This window comes from Salmo salar, chromosome 28, assembly GCF_965601325.2.
Source record: "Salmo salar chromosome 28, fSalSal1, whole genome shotgun sequence".
In the NCBI taxonomy this organism is placed as follows: domain Eukaryota; kingdom Metazoa; phylum Chordata; class Actinopteri; order Salmoniformes; family Salmonidae; genus Salmo; species Salmo salar.
Genome location: NC_138318.1, coordinates 15,587,910 through 15,614,637, shown reverse-complemented (window position 1 = coordinate 15,614,637; position 26,728 = coordinate 15,587,910). Strand labels below are relative to the sequence as shown.

Here is a 26,728-nt window from a genome sequence, read left to right as displayed (position 1 = left end):
AAAGGAAGCAAATTAAGAATTTTACATTGGAGTCATTTAGCAGACGCTCTTATCCAGAGAGACTTACAGGAGCAATTAGGGTTAAGTGCCTTGCTCAAGGGCACATCAACATATTTTCCACCTAGTCAGCTCAGGGATTCAAACCAGCGCACTTTCGGTTACTGACCCAACAATCTTAAGGCTAGGCAACCTGCCGCCCCAAAGGCAATTGAAACACAGCCACTGTCCTCCAGAGTCCATAGTGAATGTACAGTAAGAGATAGACACCACCTACCTGTTGGACACTATACCAGGGTAGTAACTCTTTTGGTTCTCATCCACCTTCATGTCACTCATTAGTACAAAGGCATTGTGTCTGCCGTAGGCTCTGATAATACTTGAGCCAGTGACGGTCTCAGAGAAATGGGAGTATATGGGAGACCTGCTGACCGACTCCAGCCGCTTTAACTGCCGAGATGTGGCCACATAAAATCTCTACAGCCGTGGGGAAGAGAGACGAACAACGCATTATATAGTTACTGAACACTGGGATACAAGCTGTGACAGTAAGCAACTAGGAAGCGCACACTGCAGTAACACACTATATATAGTAAGGTCAGGGTTCACAAAACATCTGCAGAGTTCCTTTGGACAGACTAATAGAGTAATAGATTCCTTTCATAGTGATAGATATATTTAATATTCATATTTAGCTAGCGTTTACATTAATTATCATAATGCCAGTTCTTGAACTCTGCGGATGCTCTTTCCACCCGGCCCATTCTACGAAATAAGGTATATTTAATTTGATTATCAAATCAATTTATAAATCATCCAGTACTAAACATATTTGATTCCATTTCATAAATCAACACTTCAATTTCCATTAGTGCTTAAATGCCATCATAATATTGGCTTTTAAACACTAACACATTATTAAGGTCAAACTCATACATATAGAATGATTAAAAGTCCCAGTGAGTAAGAAATACCCATTTTTTTTCAGTGATTGAGAGACACATGGAGAAGGTAAATAAAAGACAATGCAGATAAATCAAAAAGGAGAAGGAATATATGCGGATGTTAGATGATGGCGACCCAGTTAACAGCATTGCAGTTCCAGTTAGCAGGCGACTCAGAGGCACATGTGAACACACAGAACCCTGCTTACATTCACCGTAAAGAACTAGTTTCAAATGTCTCCCCGACAGAAACATATAGAGCCCGACCAATGGTTTTTTGGGTCAGATTCTGATTTATTAGGGGACAAAACATACCGATCTGTCTGCCGATCACATTTTTACTCACTGAATTTGCATAAATTGCCATTCTAAAGTGCAATTGTCCAATAACTATGCTTCAAATGTTGATTTCACACATCGTGACAAGAATGTATGCAAATATGTCCCCTCGTTCTGAGAATGGCCGCATTTGTTCAGAAAAGCATGAGATTTAAAAATCCTTTTTACTGAATATCGGTTAACGGTTGAATTATCGTCTGATAACGATATAGCGGTAAAAGGCCAATATCGGCCGATAATATCGGTGAACTGATATATCGGTCGGGCTCTAGAAATATATCAGTTTTCCAACTTCTGGAAACTGCTAGCTACTGTACAATCGTTAAAGGAAATTATGACCAAGCACAAGCCCCAATAGCCCTCAGCGAAACATCCAAATGCAGATACTACAAACTAAACTATTTTTCGGTCGGGATCACGTAATCTCTTTAGACCTTCTCAATCAAACTGATTGGAAGGTGGAAAGGAGGTGATTGCAGGTGCTGGAGCCAGGACATGGTGCATTTCAAACGGATGAAAATCAGATCAAGAGCAGTCTTGTCAATTGACGCTCAACACATTCTATCATTGACCAGCAATTTGAAGAAACCTTGTGGCTCCTATCAAGTGTCGTAATTTTGTGGGCGAAATCTCCAGACGCAGAAAAAACACACACATTACAAAGCCATAGGGACCTTAATAAGCCAAACCATCTTAGTGAGTTAGTAGTAGATAACATGATAGCCAAAACAGTTATTCACAACAAATGGATGCTAAATGGATGTTGGATGATTTGAAGTTTAACTGATTAGGATGAGTTATAAAACGGCGGAATGAACATTCAGCAACCATGATGACACGATAATGCCTATTCCCCCCCCCACACACACACACACTACAGTATTCACTACAGATACCGAACGGCTGCTCACCATCTACCCTCAGTTGTTTGCCGGCACTGATTCAGTCAAATTCAAAGTTCTGTGCATCGAATGATCATAGTGAAGCCAAGTCAATGGAATAGCAACAATGTTGGTTCTAATGCCATATGTTGAGGTTCCACATCCATATACCCTGGGGTGGTGTGGACTAGAAGAACAGCCGTTCCACACAAACCAAACAACTAGAGATTGGAGCCTTAGCCGACAGACTAAACCTCCACTCGCTAGTCTGCTACTGTATCTACCCACCAAGCAAACCCCACTGCCACTATAACACTAAGACAACGAGAATGATGGTCACATCTACCACAGCAAACTGCACACACACAACAGCAGCAATCTACCAGCCCCCCCCCACACACACACACACACACACTGTATTAGAGTTATTAAATGAGTTGTGTCCTATTTACCTGGACCCACCAATAGAACACCGTTAACGGCACTACGACTAGTAGGAACAGAGGGGTGAGGGCAGAGCATACGATCAGCACATTCACTGTGTACCAGAAAGTGCGCATCCATATGTCAATATTGTCTGGGATGTGCGAGTCTATAATGTCCACGTCTTTGCTGAAGCGGTTTAGTACGCGCCCCGTGGGGGTGCTCTCGAAGAAGCCCTGGGGTGCCCTCAGCACCCCCTGGAGCATGTAGAGGTGCATGAGTTTGGCTGCCCGCAGCATGCTGTAGGCCTTGGACAGCAGACAGTTGGCCAGCAACAGCACACCTGGGAGAGGGGGGAGGGGCACAGGTGACAACCACACTACTGTTAATTGGATCTCTCTCTCTCCCTCTCCCTCCCACTGGTATAGAAGCCTTTGGCAGTATAGAGTAATGACCCAAATATTCACTTCCTGGGTCAAACACTAAAAGCAGGGCATGGAAACCCTGCATACCAATACCCTGTAGAGTCGGACAAGAAACAAAAGACCTCAAACTCTCTAATGTGCGGATGGATACCTGTAGCATCAGACTACTACTTGCCTTTCCATTCATTCACCGCCAGAGGGCAGCAGCACACCAGAGTTCTCATCTTTCCTGTAAGAACAAACCTAAAACCCTCACCTTTAGATTAGGTCTAGGGGCAACTTCATTCTACGCCACTCTAGTCTAAATCTATGTTCTCCAGCTACAATACATTCTCCACTGTGTCCCTGAGAAGGATGTTGGGTGGTAAAGAAAGCACAGTAGTGTTCTGAGCTCTCAGCTTGATCGCCTCAAGAGGACCAGAGTAAACAAACACAACAAGATCAGCTGAACTGAAGCCTCCTTCACTACTGTGTGTACACAGCACCGGCTGTGGGTGAACCAACCCTGCTGTGTGTGTCTGCGTGTGTGGGTAAACAGGCTGCAGGCAGGGCAGGAAGTGCTATAGGGCCGCTGAGAGGGAGAGAGAGACAGTTAGGGGAGAGGAGACAGGGAGGAGAGCAAATGCTCAACAGATAACAGGAACACAAAAAGCTGCAGAGAAAAAAAAAGCCAAAGGTCACAGAAACTGCTCCACCAATCAGGGTGCTGCATGCTGCATTCAGGAACGTAAGCAACCCAGTTTGGCACAAATTCAAATGAAAAGGAGGGGGAAAAAAATAAGTATTACTTGACACCATAAACTCCTGCCCTAGAGAGTAGAGCAACCAACCATTAGCTCTTCAGAACAGAACCAATACCTGGACAAAGATGTATATGAAAGCCAGCGGGGCTATGACCACGGCGAAGATGGGGGTGCTGGTCACTATGACTATCATGGTGGAGAGAGAGGAGAAGAAGGTCCCGAGGAACATGAGAACGGTAGAGGGCAGGGCCTCGTCGATGACGTAGATGTCCTTAGAGAAGCGGTTGATGACCCTGCCTATGGGGGTGGTGTCAAAGAAAGACTGGGGTGTGTGAAACTTGTTGTCCAGGAGGGCATAGTGGAGCTTCCTGGCTGCTCCGATGTTTCCCATGGCCAGGGTGAAGGAGGAGACCATGACCAGGAGCCCTGAGAGGAAGGGAGGAGGAAGAGAGGGAGGGAGCGGGGAGAGGAGGGTTGAGGAGGCAGTGGGTTCTGTATGTGTCCGCGCTCGTGAATGCAGAGATCCTTTTCAATTTCATTCAAATCAAGCTCCCAGAGTTACTGGAAAAGGACCTGAGGTGTTGAGGAGAAGGTCCTCACACAAGACCAACCACTCATAGTTAGCGTCATACAGTAATAAAGTAAAACATACAATTGTCATATACACAGCAAAATCTACAACAACAAAACCTCTTTGGCACAAATGACCCAAACACCACAGACAAATTGTATTATTGAATACTTTCAGTCATCTTAAGGTGGATAGGTATCCTTATCCTAAAGGTACTGAACAGCAGGTCTCCTCACCTTGTGCCATGCCCAAAGCAGCATACACCCCCACCCTCATGCTGACATTCTCCTGGGTCACGTTCTGAGCTGCGTCATTGGTCCACTGGCTCAGCCAGACGTTGGCTCCGATGGCGGCAGCACTCTGGCAGCCGTACAGGAAACAGATGAAGAGGGACAGCAGAGGCCCTACTGCCTTGGCATACTCCCAGAACACCTTGCTCTTCACCTGAGGACAGGGAGGATAGGGCAGTTAGAGGTCAGGGGTTAGAGATCAGTGGCTCTAAAGCTTTGGAATACTCCCAGAACACCTTAATCTTCACCTGAGGAGAGGGAGGAGACAGAGGTTAAAGGTCAGTGGTAAGAGGTTAGACGTCAGAGGCCGTACTCTCTCGGAATACACCCGGAACAACTTCACCTGGGGGTAGGAGAGAGTAGAAGTCTACATCTTCAATCAAGTTTACTAAACTATGTATGCCCATAGCTCTACTCACCCTGCCTGTCTCAGCGGTCTCTGCCTGGATGAGTTTCTCCACCTTGGGTAGTTTCTTCTCTGGGTCAGACTCGGCATGCTTCCTCTCGCTGCACAGACGCTTCCGGACAGACCTGCTCTTTGGGTTCTCCAGGTCCCCTGAGATGATGCTGATCTGCCTGCAGGGAGGGAGGAAGTGATTGATCAGTCAATCAATCATTGTGTATATCACACATTTGAAAAAAGTGCTTGACAGCAACTCAAGTCCAAAGCCCCATAAAATATGGCATTTATCTATTAAAGAGGTGGTAAAACATACCGTAGAACTTTTAGCTAAATAAACAATCCCCTGCATATTAAGCGATGGGCTTGCAATTTGAAACACTGCATTTTTACCAGATAAAATGGTTCAATCAAACAACACTTCAAACTTTTCCCCCTGTCAGCTAGGGTGAGCACATGCTCCGGATTGTACGGGACAGTCCTGCATTTTGGCCCTTTGTCCCGCAACCAAACAATCATGTCCTGCATTTTATCAACAAATTAAAAAGCCAGTAATTTACAAAAAAAAAGGTTGATTTGGCCCATATTTCAGTCAGACTTCCCATTCATTTGATAAGAATTGACATTCCAACCTGCCTCTTTTGCAGTCACATTGCGCTTAAATGCTTATGACAAGATATATACCATAAGGATGTGGTACTGATGATTACTTCTCCAGTCAGTGTTGAGATCTGATATTCTGCGCAGTGCAAGATGAGACGCCAATGTCATATCGTCAACCAATCACATTTGTCAAATCTTTTCAGGCTAAATTCCAGCGGACAGTTATAACTACTTACAAAAAGTGTGCCTCTAATAAAGAGCTAAAAAAGTCAGTCAATAGCTGTATTAGACAGAAAGATATAAGTTAACTTGTGAGGCTCTCCATGCTCATTAGTTGCTCATTCAACATATTTGCTGCTACTTCACTCAATCTCGTTTTAAAAGTCTCCCTTCCTAATTGTTGTACATTCCCTGAGACCAACCAGAAACATTTCCTTGGACAAATATTCCTAGATTTTCATAACAATCACACGTGGTCTCTCATTTCTGCATCACCACATTTTAGACGAGTCAAAAGAGGTACGCTTCAATTCATTCGCTTAGTGCAGCGGGAGGGGGATTTTTGTCCGGGGGAGGTGCTCCCGTTGACCCGCATTTGGGTTTTTTAAATGACCCTACTGACACATTTTATAAAACATTGCAAATTGGAATGCAAAATGTCAGAATTGCCGCAGCAAAATCAGGCATTTTGGCCAGCAACTATCACAAAAAAACTCAGAAGAATCCTGCCAGCCTTATGAACTGTTACAGAGACTTATAAGTACCTTATGAACTGTCTCTTTGCCTCATTGACCACTGGTTCGTTGTCCACCATGTCTGTATGGTTGCTAAGGGCGTCGTCAGGGAAGTCTTCTTCATCGTCAATCAAAGCCTCTGTGGGTGTTGAGTCAGTGTTACCGTGGTAATTATGTAGCAGGTGTACACACTCCTATAGGTGTAGGGCAGGGACAGCCAACTCTCCTCCTAGAGAGCTACTGGGTAGTTAGAGTAGGGTTGGAACAAAACCCTAACAAACCTGAATCAGCTAGTAGCTTGCACACCCAGTAGCCTTCAAGGACACATATTGGCACGCACTGGTGTAGGGGGAACAGTGGAACCCCAAGGGCATTAACATCAATAGCATCTGCCCTTCTGCTTTAGCACTCAAATTCAAATCTGGACCTTGAAGCCAGTTTCACTGCTTTTCTTCATTCTTCCCCTCTAATCAGAGACCAATTTAAACGTGGGACCGCTTACGGAAGCCCGTCGGAGCGGGGACAGGTCGCTGACTAGTGTTGGCAATTCAGCATGATACATGTCCATTGGGGTGGGGGCAGGGTAAAAATGTCCATTGAGATGGGAGGGGGGTTAATATGATAACATACAACTACACATAAGAAAACATTTGAATACATGTGAAGTATTCCAAAGACATGTTCTCACATGATTTCACGTGACCAAAAATGTACGCGGTTTTTCTTTAAGGGACACTAAGTGGGTGCAATTAATTACCAGGTGGAAGTAGAACGGAAAACCAGCAGTGCTACAGACATCGTAGGGTAAGATTAAAATACCCCTGTGCTATAGTAACAGGTAGTTGTACCTGTTGCCTCGTCCTCCTCGATGATGTCCTCCAGGGAATAGTTCCTGAGGAACTCTGCGAACGCTCCATTCTGTTTGAGCAGCTCTTGGTATGAGCCCATCTCCGACACCCTGCCCTCCACCATCACCACTATGTTGTCCACCTGCGGCAGGAAGCTGATGCCGTGCGTCACCAGGATCCGCGTCTTGAGAGAAAAGAAAAGAGGATCTGTCATTAAGGCTGGGAATTGCCAGGGACCTCGCGATACTTTATTATCACGATACTTAGGTGCCGATATGTGTTGCGATTCTATACGTTTCACTATTCTATATGTGTTGCGATTCTATACGTTTCACTATTCTATGTGTTGCGATTCTAGACGTTTCACTATTCTATATTGCTATTGCGATTCGATACTGAGATTTTATTGCAATTCGATGTTCTAATAAATCTGCTTAAAACATGTTGACTCACCATTTAAAAAGAAGATGGAGAACAAACTATAGAAGGAGAAATACCTGAGCTAGAGAATTTATATTTGGAGTCTTTAAAAATAATAGTGATACTATACTGTATTCATTTTTCCCCCATCACTTACTGTCATGTCAGTTCAAGTATTCTTAGTGTTGCATATGCAGCAGGACAGTGAACATTCAAATATAGGAAGTGACACTCACTATAATAATGAAACAACCACAAACACATTGCACATGAAAGCCCCACCGAAGACGATGTGTATTACACATACTGAATTTACACACTCAAGTCTGTACATGAGTTTCTTATCAGCGCAATAAATTCGTACATTTGATACTAAACCAACAAGTAGAGGGTTGAAAACAATAAACCACAGATAAGAGCTACCATTTCCTCTATTGTAGGTGAGGACTCTTTAAAAAAAAAAAAAAGGGGTTTTACTATGTGAACTAGACAGAATATAGCTCATGTACTTGTCAGTTATGAGGAGATTCCCACTGGTGTCCTTTTTAACATGGCCATGTAGTGCCATACCACCAAATATTGTTGATAATGGACAAGATATCTAACCAGTTAATGTCTCTCTGCGATCACTCAGAATGTGTCTCTCTTCTTCTGTAGTGTATGGAGAACAGAGCAGAGTGACTCTGCTACTCACTTTGCCCTGCAGCGCCCCCTCTGGGCCAATGACGTGGTCGAAGATGTGTTTGGCCACGTGGGCATCCACAGCAGAGAGAGGGTCATCCAGCAGGTAGACGTCTGCCTCGTTGTACAGAGCTCTGGCCAGACTGACCCTCTGTCTCTGACCACCTGATAGGTTGATTCCCTGAGAGAGAGCGAGAGAGCGCGAGAGAGCGAGAGAAGAGAAAGTGAGGAGAAAGAGTGAGGAGAAAGAGTGAGGAGAAAGAGTGAGGAGAAAGAGTGAGGAGAAATAGAGAACGAGAAATAGAGAACGAGAAATAGAGAGAGGAGAGAAAGAGAAAGAGGAGAGAAAGAGAAAGAGGAGAGAAAGAGAAAGAGGAGAGAAAGAGAAAGAGGAGAGGAGCGAAAGAGAGGAGAGAAAGAGTGGAGAGAAAGAGAGACAAAGAAGAAAAAGAAGAAAGAGGCGAGAGAGAGAAAGAGAGAGGAGAGAGAGAGTAGAGAAAGAGAGAGGAGAGAGAGTAGAGAAAGAGAGGAGAGAGAGAGTAGAGAAGGAGACAGACACAAGCAAATCACTGATCTCAAAATAAGTTGCTTTGTTTGAGACTTGAAGACTCATCTTAGCTCCCAGAACTGATGCCTTTAGTTGTGGGCTAACATGACCTTTAGCCCCAAAAAACTAACCAGGTTAGATTCTATTCCATCTCCCTACCTTCTCTCCGATCTCAGTCAGGTCTCCTCCAGGTAGTACTTCCAGGTCCTGGGTCAGAGCACAGGCCTCCAGACAACAGCGGTACTTCTGCTCGTTGTAGGCCTTGCCAAATAGGATGTTGTCTCTGAGAGTGGCATTCTGGATCCAGGCTTGCTGCGGGACGTAGGCCACCGAACCCTGAAAGGAGAGGAGGGAGAAAACTCAGTACAGCTGGGAGAGGAGGGAGAAAACTCAGTACAGCTGAAAACTACAACTGGACCCAAACAATCAGTCTATCAATCGTTCAATCAATCAATAAAGCAATTGACCCACTAATCAATTACTCAATCGAGCAAATGCCCCAGTAAAATCAAATCAACCAACCTTCAGCTAGCATTTTACATTTTAGTCATTTAGCAGACGCTCTTATCCAGAGCGACTTACAGTAGTGAATACATATATTTCATTTTCATTTCAAGCATTTTTTTTTTGTACTGGCCCCCCGTGGGAATCGAACCCACAACCCTGGCATTGCACACACCATGCTCTACCAACTGAGCCACAGGGAAGGCTAATTGAATTCAGTGGACATACCCGTATAGAGATGTCTCCCTCCATTTTCTCCATCTCTCCCAGAAGAGCTGACACCAGAGAAGACTTTCCACAGCCGACATGTCCTACCACCGCTAGCAGTGAGCCCTGGGGCACCATCAGATTTATACTGACACACACACACACACACACACACACACAGTCAGTGCATTCTTTCCCTTGAATAGTTATTGTCCTTTACATGATGCAACTTGCCAACATACTTGTGTAGAGCAGGAGGATCTTGTTTTGCCCAGGTGAACTTCCCATTGACAACAGACACTGAGCTATCTGAAGGGGAGAATGCATTGCAGTTACAAAAACAGGAACCATGACACAGCATTACCAAACTGGTAAAAACACAGGGAGTTACAGAAGGAAAAGCAATGACTGTGGAATCCGTCCATCTAAATCCCTTAAGTCACCTCAACTTAAGAGTCTAAAATGTTATTATTACAAAAGCCAAGAGTAATGACGATGCAAAACTGAAATTGATTACATAATCCCTCATAGTTTCTATTGAAAACCTAACCGCCTACAGTAATGGCAGGCAGTGGTGCCATGGTAACGGCCCATGTGAGCATGACTCAGCAGTAACCATAGAAATAGGAATTAGAATAGTAATTTAATAGGATCTCTATGGCAGAAACATAGACAATTAGAATGCCTCAGAGGCCCCGTTCCATTAGCTTTCTTCTATACCACCCCTTCATGTCAGTGAAAACCTAAGGGGTATCAGAAGGGCCTAGGGGGTGAAATGAAACCAGCCCAGCCAAGTTTGGGGTGGTTCCTTCTTCAGCTGGTTCAATGTTCACCTGTGGCAGTGTTATTCCGGTCCACAGACTCTGGGTCCAGCTCATCATGACTCAGGAAGTCCTGGATACGCTTCAGGGACACGCTGGCCTTGGAGTAGCAACAGAGTCAACACAGGCACACAACGCAAAAGCATGCACAGCATCCACAGGAGGAATGAGAGAAGGAATAATAGGAGGAGTGAGGGAAAGAGGAATGAGAGAAGTAGGGGGAAAAGAAAGAGCGACAGATTGAAAAAATTGAGAGGAGTGAGACAAGGAGAGAAAAGAAGGAGTAAGAGAATGATAGAGGAGGAGAAGAGCCTACCTGTATGATACTGCTGATGACTTGGGGAAACATATTGAGAGGGAACCGTAAGATGTTGAACAGAGACAAAGATACAAAGGCTTTCTCCGCGTCCAAAATGTTATTTTTATCCACAGTCACATACACTGCAAACGTTGTCAAGGCAACCTGAGGAGACATAAAAAAAAGAAAAGCTTGGAAATAGATCCTCTGGACAGCTCATTGATCAGCAGCTTCCAGTTGTATTCTGTCCATCTAAAACAGCTGGCTAATAGTCAGAGTTAACCTTCCTTCCTCCATGCAAAGTGATATAGCGCATACAACAAGGATAATATAGGTGTGTGTGTGTGTGTGTGTGTGTGTGTGTGTGTGTGTGTCGTACTAGGAATGGTGCACTGGTCCAGGCCATGGTAGACAGAGCACCGAGGTAGGCCGTCTTGCGGAGCACATTGAGCTCTTTCTGTCTGATCTCCAGAACCTTGTCTTTAAAGGAGCTCTCCCAGGCGTACAGCTTCAACACTTTGATCCCGTTCAGAATCTCGTTCATCAGTTTGATGCGAGCGTCCTTGTACTGCATCTGCTCCACCTTAAGAGACAACAGGAGGGAGGGGGGAGAGAGGGGAGGGGGAGGTGGGAGATATCCTCTGTCCATGTCAAAACAATGCTACTTTAGAGATGTAGACCGCTTGGCTGTCGAAACGTTGGTAAATAAATAAATAAATGCGTCAGATCTAACAGTGTATGCGGCTTTTCCTTTTCCTTTAAAATACTGTATTTTAACACTCGTTAAAAGAGGCTTTGATAGATGCTCAAAGACAAAGCACAAACATTTCAGAGCAAACTGACACACCACAAACAGAGTTTTTGAAGTACAGAGGCGCAAAAAACGTATAGAACACTTCATTCATCTTTCCACCCACAAGCCAACTAGTTTAAAGAGCAGCCTGCTCACTATAGTACAAACTCACAGGAGATCTTTACAGTGCTTTGGTGTTTGATCATGAGCATTTTTGTGGTAAAAAGTTGCACGTTTCTACTTTGACACACTTGGATGGGAAGCCGTTTGTTCAATCTATGAGACTTCATCTTAATTACAATCACCATCATCAACACCATCCTTCTAATCGTGATCGTCCCCATGACTTCTACTCCATGTCAAACAATAAGCAGAGGGAGGTGTGTATACCTGGTAGGCTCGTGTCTTCACAGCGATGGCGGCATTTAAGGGGATCAGCAGGATCATCACAGCAACACCAGCCAGCACTGACGGACCCAGATTCTACCACACAGAGATAAGGCATGACCAATCAACACAGACACTGACCAAGGTTCTAGAAGAGAGAGGCAAGGTATTAGCAATCAAAATAAAAACAAGGCAGGATCAATCAACACAACAGAGATGGACCCCAGAAAGACCACATATGACTAATCAACACAGAGAGCAGGGGTGTAATTATTAGTCGGATTAAGTTGCAAAACTTTTAGTCTGTTACAAAATGTTTTGCGTCGGAAAAACGTTTACCGTTAACTTTAGGAACTAAACGGAAGCAAACGGAATGAAATGAAACGGGGGGGGGGACCTAGAAACTCATTTTTGTTGCTAATTGTTTTCCGTTTTGAAGTAAACGGTTTCCCTTGCAAAACATTTTCTGTTGCAAACGGAATCCCACTAATGAATACGCTCCAGGCACAATCATTCTGGATCTCATCTCATTAGATCTATTCCCCATACAGTGCACTACTTTGGCTATGGTGGACTAATAAACCCACCGCCATGGAAAGAACCCACCCACCTGCCACAGGAAGTATAGTGCCAGTATGATCTGAAGTGGGGCGGACCACAGCATGTTGAGAAAGGTGGTGAGATCCATGAAGCGCTGAGCGTCCACTGACATCAGGTTGACTATCTCTCCCACTGTAGATGTACGTTTGGCCGCGTTAGTGATAATCAGAGACTAGGGAGAGAGAAAGGACAGAAGAGAAAGACAAAAATACTATTTTCACCACTGTAGTGTGTGTGTGTGTGTATATATGTGTGTGTGTGCATGCTTCTGCTTGTGTGTACCTTCCTGTAGATGGCTCCTATGATGGAGGTGCGGAGCCTCATCCCAGTGACGAAGCAGTACTGGAAGTGTTGGTGCAGAATGAGAGTCTGGAGGAAGGCTGCAAAGAACATGAGGAAGGCCAGGGCATATCCCCACCAGGTGGGAGCTCCCTTCTGCTTCGTGAATGAGATCAATAACCTGGAAGGAGGAGAGAGGAAGATGGGGGGGCGGGACAGGAGGAGAGAAAAAGATGGGAGTAGGTGTGTCCAAACTTTTGACTGGTACTGTATATATAAAATACAAGTCAAAAGTTTGGACACATCTACTCATTCAAGGGTTTTTATTTTTACTATTTTCAAAATTGTAGAATAATGGTTAAAAAATAAAAACGAATCAAATAGCACATATGGAATCATGTAGTAATCAAAAAAGTGTTAGACAAATGAAATATATTTGATATTCTTCAAAGTAGCCACCCTTTATCTTGATGACAGCTTTGCACACTCTTAGCATTCTCTCAACCAGCTTCACCTGGAATGCTTTTCCAATAGTCTTGAAGGAGTTCCCACATATGCAGAGAACTTGTTGGCTGCTTTTCCTTCACTTCACTCTGCAGTCCAACTCATTCCAAACCATCTCAATTGGGTTGAGGTCAGGTGATTGTGGAGGCCAGGTCATCTGATGCAGCACTCCCTCACTCTACTTCTTGGTCAAATAGCCCTTACACGGCCTGGAGATGTGTTGGGTCATTGTCCTGTTGAAAAACAAATAATAGTGGGACTAAGCGCAAACCAGATGGGATGCCGTATCGCTGCAGAATGCGGTGGTAGCCATGCTGGTTAAGTGTGCATTGAATTCTAAATAAATCACAGACAGTGTCACCAGCAAAGCACCCCCACACCTCCATGTTTCACGGTGGGAACCACACATAAGGATATCATCCGTTCACCTACTCTGCGTCACAAAGACACGCCGGTTGGAACCAAAAATCGAAAATTTGGACTCATCAGACCAAAAGGACAGATTTCCACTGGTCTAATGTCCATTGTTTCTTGGCCCAAGCAAGTATTTTCTTATTGGTGTCCTTTAGTAGTGTTTTCTTTGCAGCAATTCGACTATGAAGGCTTGATTCACGCAGTTTCTTCTGAACAGTTGATGTTGAGATGCGTCTGTTACTTGAACTCTGTGAAGCATTTATTTGGGCTGCAATTTCTGAGGCTGGTAACTCTTATGAACCAATCCTCTGCAGCAAAGGTAACTCTGGGTCTTCCATTCCTGTGGCGGTCCTCATGAGAGCCAGTTTCATCATAGTGCTTGATGGTTTTTGCGACAGCACTTGAAGAAACTTTCTAAGTTCTTGAAAGTTTCCGGATTGACTGATCTTCATGTCTTAAAATAATGATGGATTGTCATTTCTCTTTGCTTATTTGAGCTGTTCTTGCCATAACATGGACTTGGTCTTTTACCAAATAGATGGGGGGGGGGGGGAGAGTTTGTATACCACCCGTACCATGTCACAACACAACTGATTGGCTCAAACACATTAAGAAGGAAAGACATTTCACAAATTAACTTTTATCAAGGCACACCTGTTAATTGAAATGCATTCCAGGTGACTACCTCATGTAGCTGGTTGAGAGAATGCCAAGAGTGTGCAAAGCTGTCATCAAGGCAAAGGGTGGCTACTTAGAAGATTCTAAAATATAAACACTTTTTGGGTTCCTACATTCCATATGTGTTATTTCATAGTTTTGATGTCTTCACTATTATTCTACAATGTAGAAAATAGTAAAAAATAAATAAAAACCCTTGAATGAGTATGTGTGCCCAAACTTTTGGCTGGTAGTGTAGATGGGTTTATGCTTCACAGAAAGCCTCCCATCATTCAAACACACACTTTCATGACAGCCTACACAGGGAACACATTTGCAAATCGGCTTTACATTGCAAACAAATAAAACAACTCGACAGCCGATGAGGACCATAAGGACGTAGACCAATCAACATGCAAATAATATTTGTCCTGGAAATAAGAGACCATGACACATCGTTAATGTAGGTAGATTTTGTCCTTCCATAAACCACATAGGTAAATACTGTCCAGGTGAATCCTCTCCAGTGGAAACACTGGGGTAGTGAGAATATTTGTTTAAACATTTGAGTCATTTAGCAGACGCTCTTATCCAGAGCGACTTACAGGAGCAATTAGGGTTAAGTGCCTTGCTCAAGGGCACATCAACAGATTTCAACTAGACAGCTCTGGGTTACTGGCCCAACAGCTTAATCGCTAGACTACTACCCAGCCCACGTTGGTAAAAAGATTATTACATCGGAGCTACTAGACTGTGCAGCTTTTCCTTTTCTTTTAAAACACTGTATTTTAACACTCGTTAAAAGGGGCTTTGATAGCTGCGCACTCTGTAAAGCTACAAGGAAACAAAACACCCACCCCTATGATGGGTGTGATACAGGAAATACTGCTGCTGTACTAAATTAGCTTATATTCTTATCTTTTTATTTTCTCAGAACTTTATCTTTATTCAGACCACATTCAGCATGTTCATCTGCATTTGACATATAGACTTGGTAAGACTTCATAAGGGTTTATAATGCTGCGTAGTGCTCTATTTACTTGAGGAGCTGTGGGTTGACGAAGGTGATGAGGTCCTGTAGGAGTTTAAATGCAGATCCGATGAGGAAGTAGGGTCCAAAGGCCTTGATGAGGGAACGGAGGAAGGAGGGCTTCTTGGGGTCTTTTTGTTTGGACAGCAACACCTCCACCTCCTCAGGACTGCTCTCCCCCCCTACATGGTTGGACTCTCCCGCTGGCGGAGGTTTGGAGTACAGAGCCTGGGTGGACTGGTCCTCAGCACTGTGGAGAGAAGGGGTGGAAATAGGTTCGAAGTAGAAGAAGCATTCATCACATCCAGTTTCTACCCTTGAACATGAAGTTAGCAGATATACTGTATATTTACGCATGATTTTCTCACACAATCGGAATGTGGAGGGGTTGGATTCCTACAGTCAATGAAACACAGCCCTCCCTCACACCTCTAAACAGGTTTGAGCAATTACAGGCTTAGGTCTCTCTTTCATATCACTTTACTGGTTCTTCTGTTCACTGAAGGAAAACCAGACAGAACTTGGCAGAGAAACTGAAGAGTAGTGAAAGAGCGAGCGAACATGAGAGCGAGCGAGAGCCAAAGAGAATGTTTGGAACAATGATGGAGGTTAGAGTTCAGCATTCAGCAGACACTCCCAAGCTGGTGTCAAGTGTGTTTGGACAAGATTTATATTTAAATTTTTGTCATTTCCCAGACGCTCTTACAGTTAGTGTATTCACCTTAAGGTAGCTACGTACAACAACCACATCTCACAGTTTTCAAAACTTTCCTCAATAAAGCAGCTTTCTGCAAAATCAGTGCAGGTAAGAAACATTTTAAAGTTGAATTCCATTAGTTCTGGAATGCCCTGTACTTTCCAGTTATGGGCCAAACAGAATAAAAAAAATGCCGTTTCCAGCTACAATAGTCATTTACAACATTAACAATGTCTACACTGTATATCTGATGAATTTGATGTTATTTAAAAATCTTTTCTTTTTTTTTTACTTTTCTTTCAAAAACAAGGAAATTACTAGTGACCGCAAACTTTTGAACTGTAGTGTATGTCCAGTTTAATAAGCTGAAGCAGATAGCAGTTTCAGCTAATAGTATTTTCCTCTTGAAAGCTTGTTTGACAAGTTTAAGCAGAAAGCTTTCTAGTTAAGGTTTTTGTGGTAGCCACCTGCTTTGATAAGTTAAAGTGGAAGACAAGACCTTTTCAAAGAAAAACTTTATATAAATCCAAACAATTATTAATATCGTAGGATTGGGATGAATTATAAAAATGGTTGTCTTTTATCAGAGAAAAAGCAGGTACTCTGTGTTTGGAGCAGAAAGCAGGCTTAATAATGGCTACCAGCCAGGCTATACAAGCCAGATTTTCACTCCACTGCTTTCCAGTCACATTCCAGTTTTTTTAATTCACTGCAGCAGCCTGTTGGAATTCTCTGTATGATGTAAACACATCATGTATTATGTAAACACATGTAAACACACAATGTTCCATCTGTGTGTTTTGTAACGATTTCTCTCCAACTCATCTTACTGATCTGTGGTGCTATTTCTGCCTTTGATACTAGCATGTTTGCTTTACTACTGTGTTTTCCACCCAAGACCAGGGATGCAGAGACACTGACTCAACAAATGAAATGCTCAAAAGGTGCCGCACAATCCAGTGGTTACTATCCTAACAAGTTTAACAGATATGAGGGATACTGGCTGGCGCCACATGAAGAACACACTTTATCTTTCTCACACATACGTGCACATGTACAAACACAAGCATGCACACTCAGATCCCATAAAGACAACTTCCTCCTACAGCTCTCCACAGTACTGGGAATGATGTGAAAGGGCAAACTACTGTTGACTTAGGCTGTGTCATTTGGCTGTGTAACCTTAAACAAGAGAAACCCTTCTCTACACAGTCATACTGCTGGGTCAATGTTGTTGTAACAAGTAAAATAAGGAAATAAGGGTACTGATTTTCAAACTGTGAAAAAATGTATTAAAACAAAAAAAGTTGTGAAAACATTGGAAGCCTTTGAGATAAGAAATCACCAAATAGAATATGTCCATTACAGGAAAGATTAAAGGAAATTTGGATGCTGGTCTCAAAATCAAAATTTCTTAGAAATACACACTGAACAAAAATATAAAACGCAACATGTAAAGTGTTAATGAGCTGAAATAAAAGATCCCAGAAATCCTTATTTCGCTAAAATGTTGCGCACAAATGTGTTTACATCCGTGTTGGTGAGCATTTCTCATTTGCCAAGATAATCCATCCACCTGACAGGTGTAGAATATCAAGAAGTTGATTAAACAGCATGATCATTACACAGGTGCACCTTGTGCTGGGGACAATATAAGGCCACTCTAAAATGTGCAGTTTTAGACCAGCCACCCGAACAGCTGATGAAACTGTGGGTTTGCACAACCAAAGAAGTTCTGCACAAACTGTCAGAAACCGTTTCAGGGAAGCTCATCTGTGTGCTTGTCATCCTCACCAGAGTCTTGACCTGACTGCAGTTTGGTGTCGTAACCGACTTCAGTGGGCAAATGCTCACCTTCGATGGCCACTGGCACGCTGGAGAAGTGTGCTCTTTACGGATGAATCCCGGTTTCAACTGTACCAGGCAGATGACGTTGTGTAGGCGAGCTGTTTGCTGATGTCAACGTTGTGAACAGAATGCCCTTTGGTGGCGGTGGGGTTATGGTATGGGCAGGTATAAGCTACAGACAACGAACACAACTGCATTTTATCAATGGCAATTTGAATGCACAGAGATACAGTGACAAGATCCTGAGGCCCATTGTCGTGCCATTCATCGGCCTCCATCACCTCATGTTTCAGCATGATAATGCACGGCCCCATGTTGCAAGGATCTGTACACAATTCCTAGAAGCTGAAAATGTGCCAGTTCTTCCATGGCCTGCATTCCCACCAGACATGTCACCCATTGAGCATGTTTGGGATGCTCTGAATCGACGTGTACGACAGCGTGTTCCAGTTCCGCCCATATCCATCAGATTCGCAGAGCCATTGAAGAGGAGTGGGACAACATTCCACAAGCAACAGCCTGATCAACTCTATGCGAAGGTGATGTGTCGATCTGCATGAGGCAAATTGTGGTCACACAAGATACTGACTGGTTTTTTGATCCACACCCCTACCTTTTTTTAAAAAGGTGTCTATGACCAACAGATGCATATCTGTATTCCCAGTCATGTGAAATCCATAGATTAGGGCCTAATTAATTTATTTCAATTGACTGATTTCCTTATATGAACTGTAACTCAGTAAAAACATTGAAATTGTTGCATGTTGCATTTATATTTCTGTTCAGTATAATAATAGTTTTTCAGTTTCCCATTCTACCCCCACCCTCCTTTGCTCCCTCCCTACCTGTGAGCCTTGGCTTGCTCCACCTCCCACTCCCGCAGTAGCTTGGGGACGACCACCTCTGAGCTGTCCCTCTTGTTCAGTGACCACAGGTCTTTGGCTTCCAGAGGGTTCTTATAGCCCTTAATGGCCATGCTGGGACAGAGAGGGACACAACACATTAGTGGAACTTTATGAAGTGCAAGATCCTGGAAAAGGCTTTATCCGTGTCCAGGAAACCAGGGCACAGAGAGAAGACGTGTTGGCGGTTCCATTGATTATTGATCAAATGTACTGATTACTTGTGGGAATAACATACATTGAACATGAAATAGCTACAAGCCATACAAATGTATAGGATAAGACAATCCTGCACCAAGGCATAATTGTTGTACAGTATGTGTTGTATGGGGGAAATCATGTTACCTAGTGAACCACCAGAAGGTCATAGTGGAGAGGAAACCAGCAGTTGATTGAGGACAAGGATTCTGAGGAGAAAATGGCAGAATAAGGTCACAGTGTGTGTGTGTGTGTGTGTGTGTGTGTGTGTGTGTGTGTGTGTGTGTGTGTGTGTGTGTGTGTGTGTGTGTGTGTGTGTGTGTGTATTGTTGACTCACGGGGTCTGTGTCTATGTTGGAGAAAAGTGGAGGTTTCTCATTGAAGCAAGAGAGGATAAGCTCGGCTACGATCAGGCTGAAGTAGAAATAGAATGTGGTGAAACGCAACTTGTCTGAAATCACACTCTGAAACACAAGAACAGAGAAAGACTGTATTGACCTGTTGGAGGACATTTTGTTATGAAAGCCATTTCTTAAGGAAGCTGACAGACAATACACTAACTGTGCTAGTCTCCTAAAACGCTCTCTTACATATCGATGATCAGTCCCCCCAAACCCTGCTGAGCTAAAAACAACTAAGTCATCCAAAATCATTCTTTTGTCTCCCTGACCACAAGCCATTCAGTCATTTTAAATAAAATATTTAAAACACAACTAGGGCCTAATTGGTAGGATCAATGGGATTGTAAATAGCCAGAGCAGACCACAAGACAGATGTTAGCATGGTTTGACCTGGTTTGGCCCCAGTGTAGCTCTGGCTAGCTGTTAGGGCATTAGATTATGTTAGAGTATTAGACAGCCCTCAGTAGGTTAGGTTAGATAAGACGGCTAAGGCCCTGCAGGTCGCTAGGACAACAGACCTACTATTTCTCCTCTCTCGCTCACTCTCTCCACCCAACCTCGGCCCTGCCTAACCCCCAAAACAACCAACCGTAAGTTCTTTAGCCAGGGAAGGAGAGGGAGGGAAGGAAGGAGGAGGAAGAGGGGGGGTGGTAACCATGTTTTGAGAGAGGGAAAAGAAGAAGGAGAGAGCGAGGGAGATGGAGACATCTATACATTTTAAACATCTCCTTCACCTCCGCCTATACAGTACACATTAGGGGAAACCCTGATCTCACCTGATATTTGGCCTGTAGGATCTTGGAGCGGAAAGGCACTATGGCACACAGCACCGACAGGAACCAGAATATAAATAGAATCCCTGAAGACTGGACCCCCTTCAACCTCTCAAACTGTATCAGAAACAAAGCTAGCAGCTGAGAAAGAGAGGAGGGAGAAAGGGAGAGTGAGGGAGCGAGGCGTTGAGTGAACACGATTTAGATAAGCACAGAAACACACAGGGCATGTAAAGGTGAACATGCATCTAAGCTCTACTCTCTCCTTCGCTCACTCATGCATAGGGCATGAGAGAGAGAAATGTGAGATAGAAGAAGAAAAAAAAAACTTGTGAACCAGCATAGCAACTGCCTGTGAATAACAGCATGTTCACTAGGCTTATTCTACACCTTAGAGCGCGCAACATACTGTAAGGGCTAATGGAATACAATGACAATCTAATCATCTACAAACACAACAATCAGGCTGGTCTCATAGACTAGACGTAACATAGTAAACAAAAATCTGGGACACTCAACTTAGTATAATGATATGTTATCTTTGGTATGGTTACATAAGAGGGAAGGTTACTTAAGGCAAAAACAGTGGTTGTTCGTTATGGATGGATAAGCGTATAAAGCGAACGTCTAGCAACCCAAAGGTTGCGTGTTCGAATCTCATCACGGACAACTTTAGCATTTTAGCTGATTAGCAACTACTTACTACTTTTTTATCTACTTTACAACTACTTAGCATTTTAGCTTCCCCTTCCCAATAACCCTTTAACATAACTCCTAACCTTAACCCCAACATATCTAATGTTAGCCACCTAGTTAACATTAGCGTCCGCCACCTAGCAACCTAGCTAATGCTAGCTACAACAAATTAGAATTTCTAACATATCATACATATTGCAAATTTGTAACATATTGTATTAATTGCAATTCGTAACATGTGATACGAATTGGGACTGTGCTTCCACCCATCCAGTACATCTACTCGAAACGTGGTCGTCACGGAGGCTGAGCTTCCATCCATCCGGGACATTACACAAAATGGTGCCTGAGGAACGCACGCAGCATCATCAAGGACCCCACACAACCCAGCCACGAGCTGTTCTCTCCCTTACCGTCTAGCAGACGGTATCAGAGCATGAGGTCTGATACCAAAAGGCTCAGAGACAGTTTCTATCTTCAAGCCATCAGACTGCTGAACAGTTGAACTGGACTGACCACCTGCTCTGATTCTCTGCACCTTAGCACACATTACAACTGCTGCTACCAGACTCTTATTATAGTGCTCTAGTTAAACACTTGCTCTCCATCCCCCCTTCCCCAAAACACATGTAAATATTTTACTATAAATTGTGCCTTCCTGTATTATATGTATACTAAAATTGTTAATCTATTCTACTGCCATTTACTTCATGTTCGTATTCTTATTTTTTACTATTTTTTATGGTTGTTGCATTGTCGGGAAGGAACCTGCAAGTAAGCATTTCATTGGACAATGTATACCATGCGTATCCCGCACGACTAATAAAACTTGAAACTTGAATTGTAAATCGTAACTTATCATACAAAATGGATGATGGACATCCATAAATTAATACATACCATACCAAACATATTATACTAATTTGAGTGTCCCAGATTTCCGGTTACTATGTTACGTCTACCCCTGAGTCCAGGTTGCAACAATACATACATGATTGATTGACAAGTTATGGATTCAAAATACTGGTCACTAAGCAACAAGACCCCAAAAATAAGGTATTTTTCAGGAAGTGAGTTGAGCACTGTACGACTGTACTGCATGTTTACAACGCCACACCCTGTTGTTGTGTACAAGTACCATCGTCATGCCGACCACCAGCGGAGTGACGAAGTAGATGGGTGGCTTTGTGTCCCCCTGCCGCAGCTCATGGAAGGTGCCGAAAAGATCTGTCCAACACACGATCCACAACACCAACCCAAAGACCTAGAGGAGGAAAGGGGAGGGGTGAGAAAGAGAGAAAGAAATAAACCCAAAACTGAGCAGGAGTAATTTGATCAAAACCCATCTAAACTGTCTGAACAAGCTTGAATGTCTGGTACGTTTCCCAGTACTGGTCATTAGCCTGTCTGATAAACAGTTCCACTATTCCCCTATCGCGCATCAACTAAATAATCTAATAAGGGCCACGAAACAGGGTATCAATCTCTGGCAACAAACAGTATTGCATCGAGAGAGAGACGGAGACAGAGAGAAAGACAGCGTATGCATGTCCGCATACAGCAGCCCAGTGCGTGGTGTGGTCCCTCACCGTTTTCACTCTGTTAAGGATGGACATCATGATGTAACCCTTGTTGTTCCTCTGGAGGTAGAAGAGGTAGGGGGGGCAAGCAAGCCACAGGTACACACAAGGCAGCCATGACAGCACTGACAGCTGGAAACATTCCGGCAGGTCTGGGCTGTCTGTGTGGAGCGTCTGATTGGCTACCTGGAATCAAAGATGGAGACCAATGGGATGAGACCAATACACTTTAAAATGTCAAATCATCAAACATATCCAGTGGGACCTATCTGAAATTGCGCCCTATAGTCCCTGTACAGTGCTTTACTTTTGGACAGAACCCATGACATCAATATGGCCCGAAGTAGTGTCCTATATAGGCCTAGGGAATAGTGTGTCATTATGAACATACCCAAGTCTAGTGTTTGTTCTCACAGAACACCAGCACTGTATATAAATCAGTACTGAACATTAGCAGTAGTCAAGCCGCTTGCTCCTGTCTGACCCCAGGTCATTTTGGGGCCGTCTAACTGTGTGGAATGTCGCATGACATCAGCTGGCTTAGGGGCCGAGAGAGGGACACGCACACCATAGGTTGTTGCTGTACTTAGCCTAGTTACGTAGAAGGGACAGTGTTCATAACTGTAAACCTCCAATGCAAATGAAGAGGGGAAAACCACAGCATGGGGGCTGAGTTGAATCACAGACACTAAGAACTGAGTAGTGAAACTCGAGAGAGTGGGAAGCATCTTGTGATACAGAAACAAACTGCACTACTCTCAAACATCATATTTCATAATAAGAATAATTACATTTTTAAAGCACTTCATTATACAAGAATAATCTCAAAGTGCATTAAAGATCAAATAGAAAGTTAAAAAACGAAACAAATATACTGAGTATACAGAATATTAAGAACACCCGCGCCGGAGAAGGCGGCAGACGTTTTACGTGTCCCCAACCGATTGTGTTTTTTGTTTGTTTATTTGCGTTGTTTGTAACTTGTTTTTTTAACTTATTTTGTACATAATGTTGCCGCTACCGTCTGTTATGACCAAAAAGAACTTCTGGACATCAGGCCTGCGATTACTCACCACGGACTGGCAGAATCCTTTTTTTCCCTTTAACGAGTCTGACGAGCCCGACGCGAACAATATACTGCTTTCTCAGGAACAGGCCCAGATCCCCGTCATTTGCGTGAAGAGGCGGCGGAGGAAAAGGGGCCAGAGGGCGGGCTGCATTTTGAGAATTCGTATGCGATCGAATAAACCCCCACTTCCTTCCATTCTGCTAGCAAACATGCAATCTTTGGAGAATAAATCGATGACCGACGCGGAAGATTAAATACTAACGGGACATTCAAAACTGTAATATCTTGTTCTTCACAGAGTCGTGGCTGAATGACGACATTATCAACATACAGCTGGCTGGTTATACACTGCACCGGCAGGACAGAACAGCGGCATCTGTTAAGACAAGGGGCGGGTGACTATGTATTTTTGTAAATAACTTCTGGTGCACGATATCTAAGGAAGTCTCGAGCTATTGCTCGCCTGAGATAGAGTATCTCATGATAAACTGTAGACCACACAATCTACCTAGAGAGTTAATCTGTATTTTTCATAGCTGTTTACATACCACCACAGTCAGAGGCTGGCACGAAGACAGCATTGAATGAGCTGTATTTTGTCATAAGCAAACAAGACAATGCTCACCCAGAGGTGGCGCTCATAGTAGATGGGGACTGTAATGCAGGGAAACTTAAATCCAAATTTCTATTAGCATGTTAAATGTGCAACCAGAGAGAGAGAAAAAAAACCAACTCTGGACCACATTTACTCCACACACAGAGATGCATACAAAGCTCTCCTCGCCCTCCATTTGGCAAATATGACCAAAATGATATCCTCCTGATTCCTGCTTACAAGCAAAAATTAAAGCAGGAAGCACTAGTGACTAGATCAATAAAAAAATGATCAGATGAACCAGATGCTAAGCTACAGGACTGTTTTGCTAGCACAGACTGGAATATGTTCCGAGATTCCTCCGATGGCATTGAAGTACACATCAGTCATTGGCTTCATCAATAAGTGCATCGATGATGTCATCCTCACAGTGACAGTACGTACATACCCCAACCAGAAGCCATGGATTGCAGGCAACATCCACACTGAGCTAAAGGCTAGAGCTGCCGCTTTCAAAGAGCGGGACTCTAACCCTGAAGCTTATAAGAAATCCCGCTATGCCCGCCGACGAACCATGAAACAGGCAAAGCATCAATACAGGACTAAGATCGAATAGTACTACACCGGCTCTGACGCTCGTCAGATGTGGTAGGGCTTGCAAACCATTACAGACGACAAAAGGGAAGCACAGCCGAGAGCTGCCCAGTGACACGAGCCTGCCAGACGAGCTAAACTATTTCTATGCTCGCTTTGAGGCAAATAACACTGAAACATGCATGAGAGCACCAGCTGTTCCAGAAGACTGTGTGGTCACGCTCTCCGCAGCCGATGTGAGTAAGACCTTTAAACAGGTCAACATTCACAAGGCCGCAGGGCCAGACGGATTACCAGGACGTGTACTACGAGCATGCGCTAACCAACTGGCAAGTGTCTTCATTGACATTTTCAACCTCTCCCTGTCCGAGTCTGTAATACCAACATGTTTTAAGCAGACCACCATAGTGCCTGTGCCCAAGAACACTAAGGTAACCTGCCTAAATGACTACCGACCCATAGCACTCACATCTGTAGCCATGAAGCGCTTTGAAAGGCTGGTCATGGCTCACATCAACACCATTATCCCAGAAACCCTCGACCCACTCAAATTTGCATACCGCCCCAACAGATGACGCAATCTCTATTACACTCCACACTGCCCCTTCCCACCTGGACAAAGGGAGCCCCTATGTGAGAATTCTATTCAATGACTACAGCTCAGCATTCAACACCATAGTGCTATCAAAGCTCATCAATAAGCTAAGGACTCTGGGACTAAACACTTCCCTCTGCAACTGGATCCTGGACTTCCTGATGGGCCGTCCCCAGGTGGTAAGGGTAGGTAACAACACATCCGCCATGCTGATCCTCAACACAGGATCAACTCAGTCCCCTCCTGTACTCCCTGTTCACTCATGACTACATGGCCAGGCACAACTCCAACACCATTAAGTTTGCCGATGACACAACAGTGGTAGGCCTGATCACCGACAATGATGAGACAGCCTATTAGGGAGGAGGTCAGACAACAACCTCTCCCTCAACGTGATCAAGACAAAGTAGATGACTGTGGACTAAAGGAAAAAGAGGACCGAGCACGCCCCCATTCTCATCGACGGGGCTGCAGTGGAGCAGGTTGAGAGCTTCAAGTTCCTTGGTGTCTACATCACCAACATGGTCCAAGCACACCAAGACAGTCGTGCATTTGGGTTGTTTGTGCAGTCCGGCAGTGTCAATGCGTGTCCTCCGAATTAATGCCGGCGTAATATTACACTTCACTACATTACAACGGCTTGAGTTGTTTGATCTGAGCAATTCTTCTTAGCTGGCTACATAGCCGTCTTTGTATCAAAGATAATTGTGTAGTTTAGAGTAATTGAGTAATTATCGAGGCTAGCTATCTTCGTCCTCCTAACGTAGTCAACACTGCTAGCTGCTAGCTAGCTAGTCATCACTGCTAGCTAGCCAACTTCTACCAACTAGCAGCACTGTAGAAACTATTACATTACAACGTAACGACTTGATTAGTGTGGTGTTAGTGTTAGTTAGCCAGCTACATAGTTGTCTTTGCTGTCTCTGTATCTAAGATAATTGTGTAGTTTGAGTAATTATCGAGGTGAGCTAGCCAGCCATGACGCGGCGCCAGACTTAGTCAACACACCTAGTCATCATTAACCCACTGCTAGCTAGCCAACCGTTACCGACTAGCAGCGCTGTAGATACTAATACTTTACAACGGAACGATTTGACTAGTGCAGTGTTAGCTAGCTAGCTACTTAGTTGTCTTTGTCATAGCTTGATAATTGTGTAGTCTAGTAATTACCGAGGTTAGCTAGCCAGCCATCGAGGTTAGCTAGCCAGCTATTTCCGTCCCCCGCGACGCCATTTTTCCTAACCCAGCCAACTATTACCGACGAGCAGCATTGTAGAAACTAAATACATTACAAGGAACGTCTTGATTAGTGTTATGTTAGCTAGCTAGCTACAAAGTTGCTTTGTATCATGACAAGGGGTAGTACTGAAACTATCGAGGTTACCTAGCCAGCTACACGTTCAAAGTCAACAACGCAGCCACTGCTAGCTAGCCTACTCC

At 43.9% G+C, this 26,728-nt stretch overlaps 1 protein-coding gene across 7 annotated transcripts in view; it reads right to left on the bottom strand.

The window, feature by feature from the left end:
* Positions 1-26,728, bottom strand: part of abcc3 (ATP-binding cassette, sub-family C (CFTR/MRP), member 3) — a 62,884-nt gene that overhangs the window by 6,197 nt on the left and 29,959 nt on the right. Inside the window, exons 2-24 of one of the 7 annotated variants that reach the window (XM_014179584.3) lie at positions 22,445-22,621; positions 21,994-22,119; positions 20,163-20,300; positions 19,324-19,449; positions 19,133-19,194; positions 18,731-18,862; positions 15,351-15,590; positions 12,739-12,916; positions 12,467-12,628; positions 11,860-11,952; positions 11,056-11,259; positions 10,695-10,841; positions 10,391-10,478; positions 9,800-9,866; positions 9,579-9,705; positions 9,006-9,182; positions 8,313-8,480; positions 7,199-7,382; positions 6,381-6,489; positions 5,033-5,189; positions 4,560-4,767; positions 3,868-4,178; positions 275-474 (exon numbers count right to left, since the gene is read on the bottom strand). In XM_014179584.3, coding sequence (XP_014035059.2) covers positions 275-474; positions 3,868-4,178; positions 4,560-4,767; positions 5,033-5,189; positions 6,381-6,489; positions 7,199-7,382; positions 8,313-8,480; positions 9,006-9,182; positions 9,579-9,705; positions 9,800-9,866; positions 10,391-10,478; positions 10,695-10,841; positions 11,056-11,259; positions 11,860-11,952; positions 12,467-12,628; positions 12,739-12,916; positions 15,351-15,590; positions 18,731-18,862; positions 19,133-19,194; positions 19,324-19,449; positions 20,163-20,300; positions 21,994-22,119; positions 22,445-22,621 — 3,581 coding nt within the window. Of the gene's footprint in view, positions 1-274; positions 475-2,613; positions 2,928-3,867; positions 4,179-4,559; positions 4,768-5,032; positions 5,190-6,380; positions 6,490-7,198; positions 7,383-8,312; positions 8,481-9,005; positions 9,183-9,578; positions 9,706-9,799; positions 9,867-10,390; positions 10,479-10,694; positions 10,842-11,055; positions 11,260-11,859; positions 11,953-12,466; positions 12,629-12,738; positions 12,917-13,249; positions 13,407-15,350; positions 15,591-18,730; positions 18,863-19,132; positions 19,195-19,323; positions 19,450-20,162; positions 20,301-21,993; positions 22,120-22,444; positions 22,622-26,728 lie in introns of those variants that run through there. The other 6 variants (XM_014179583.3, XM_082970488.1, XR_014383036.1 and 3 more) reach the window with 6 other exon arrangements.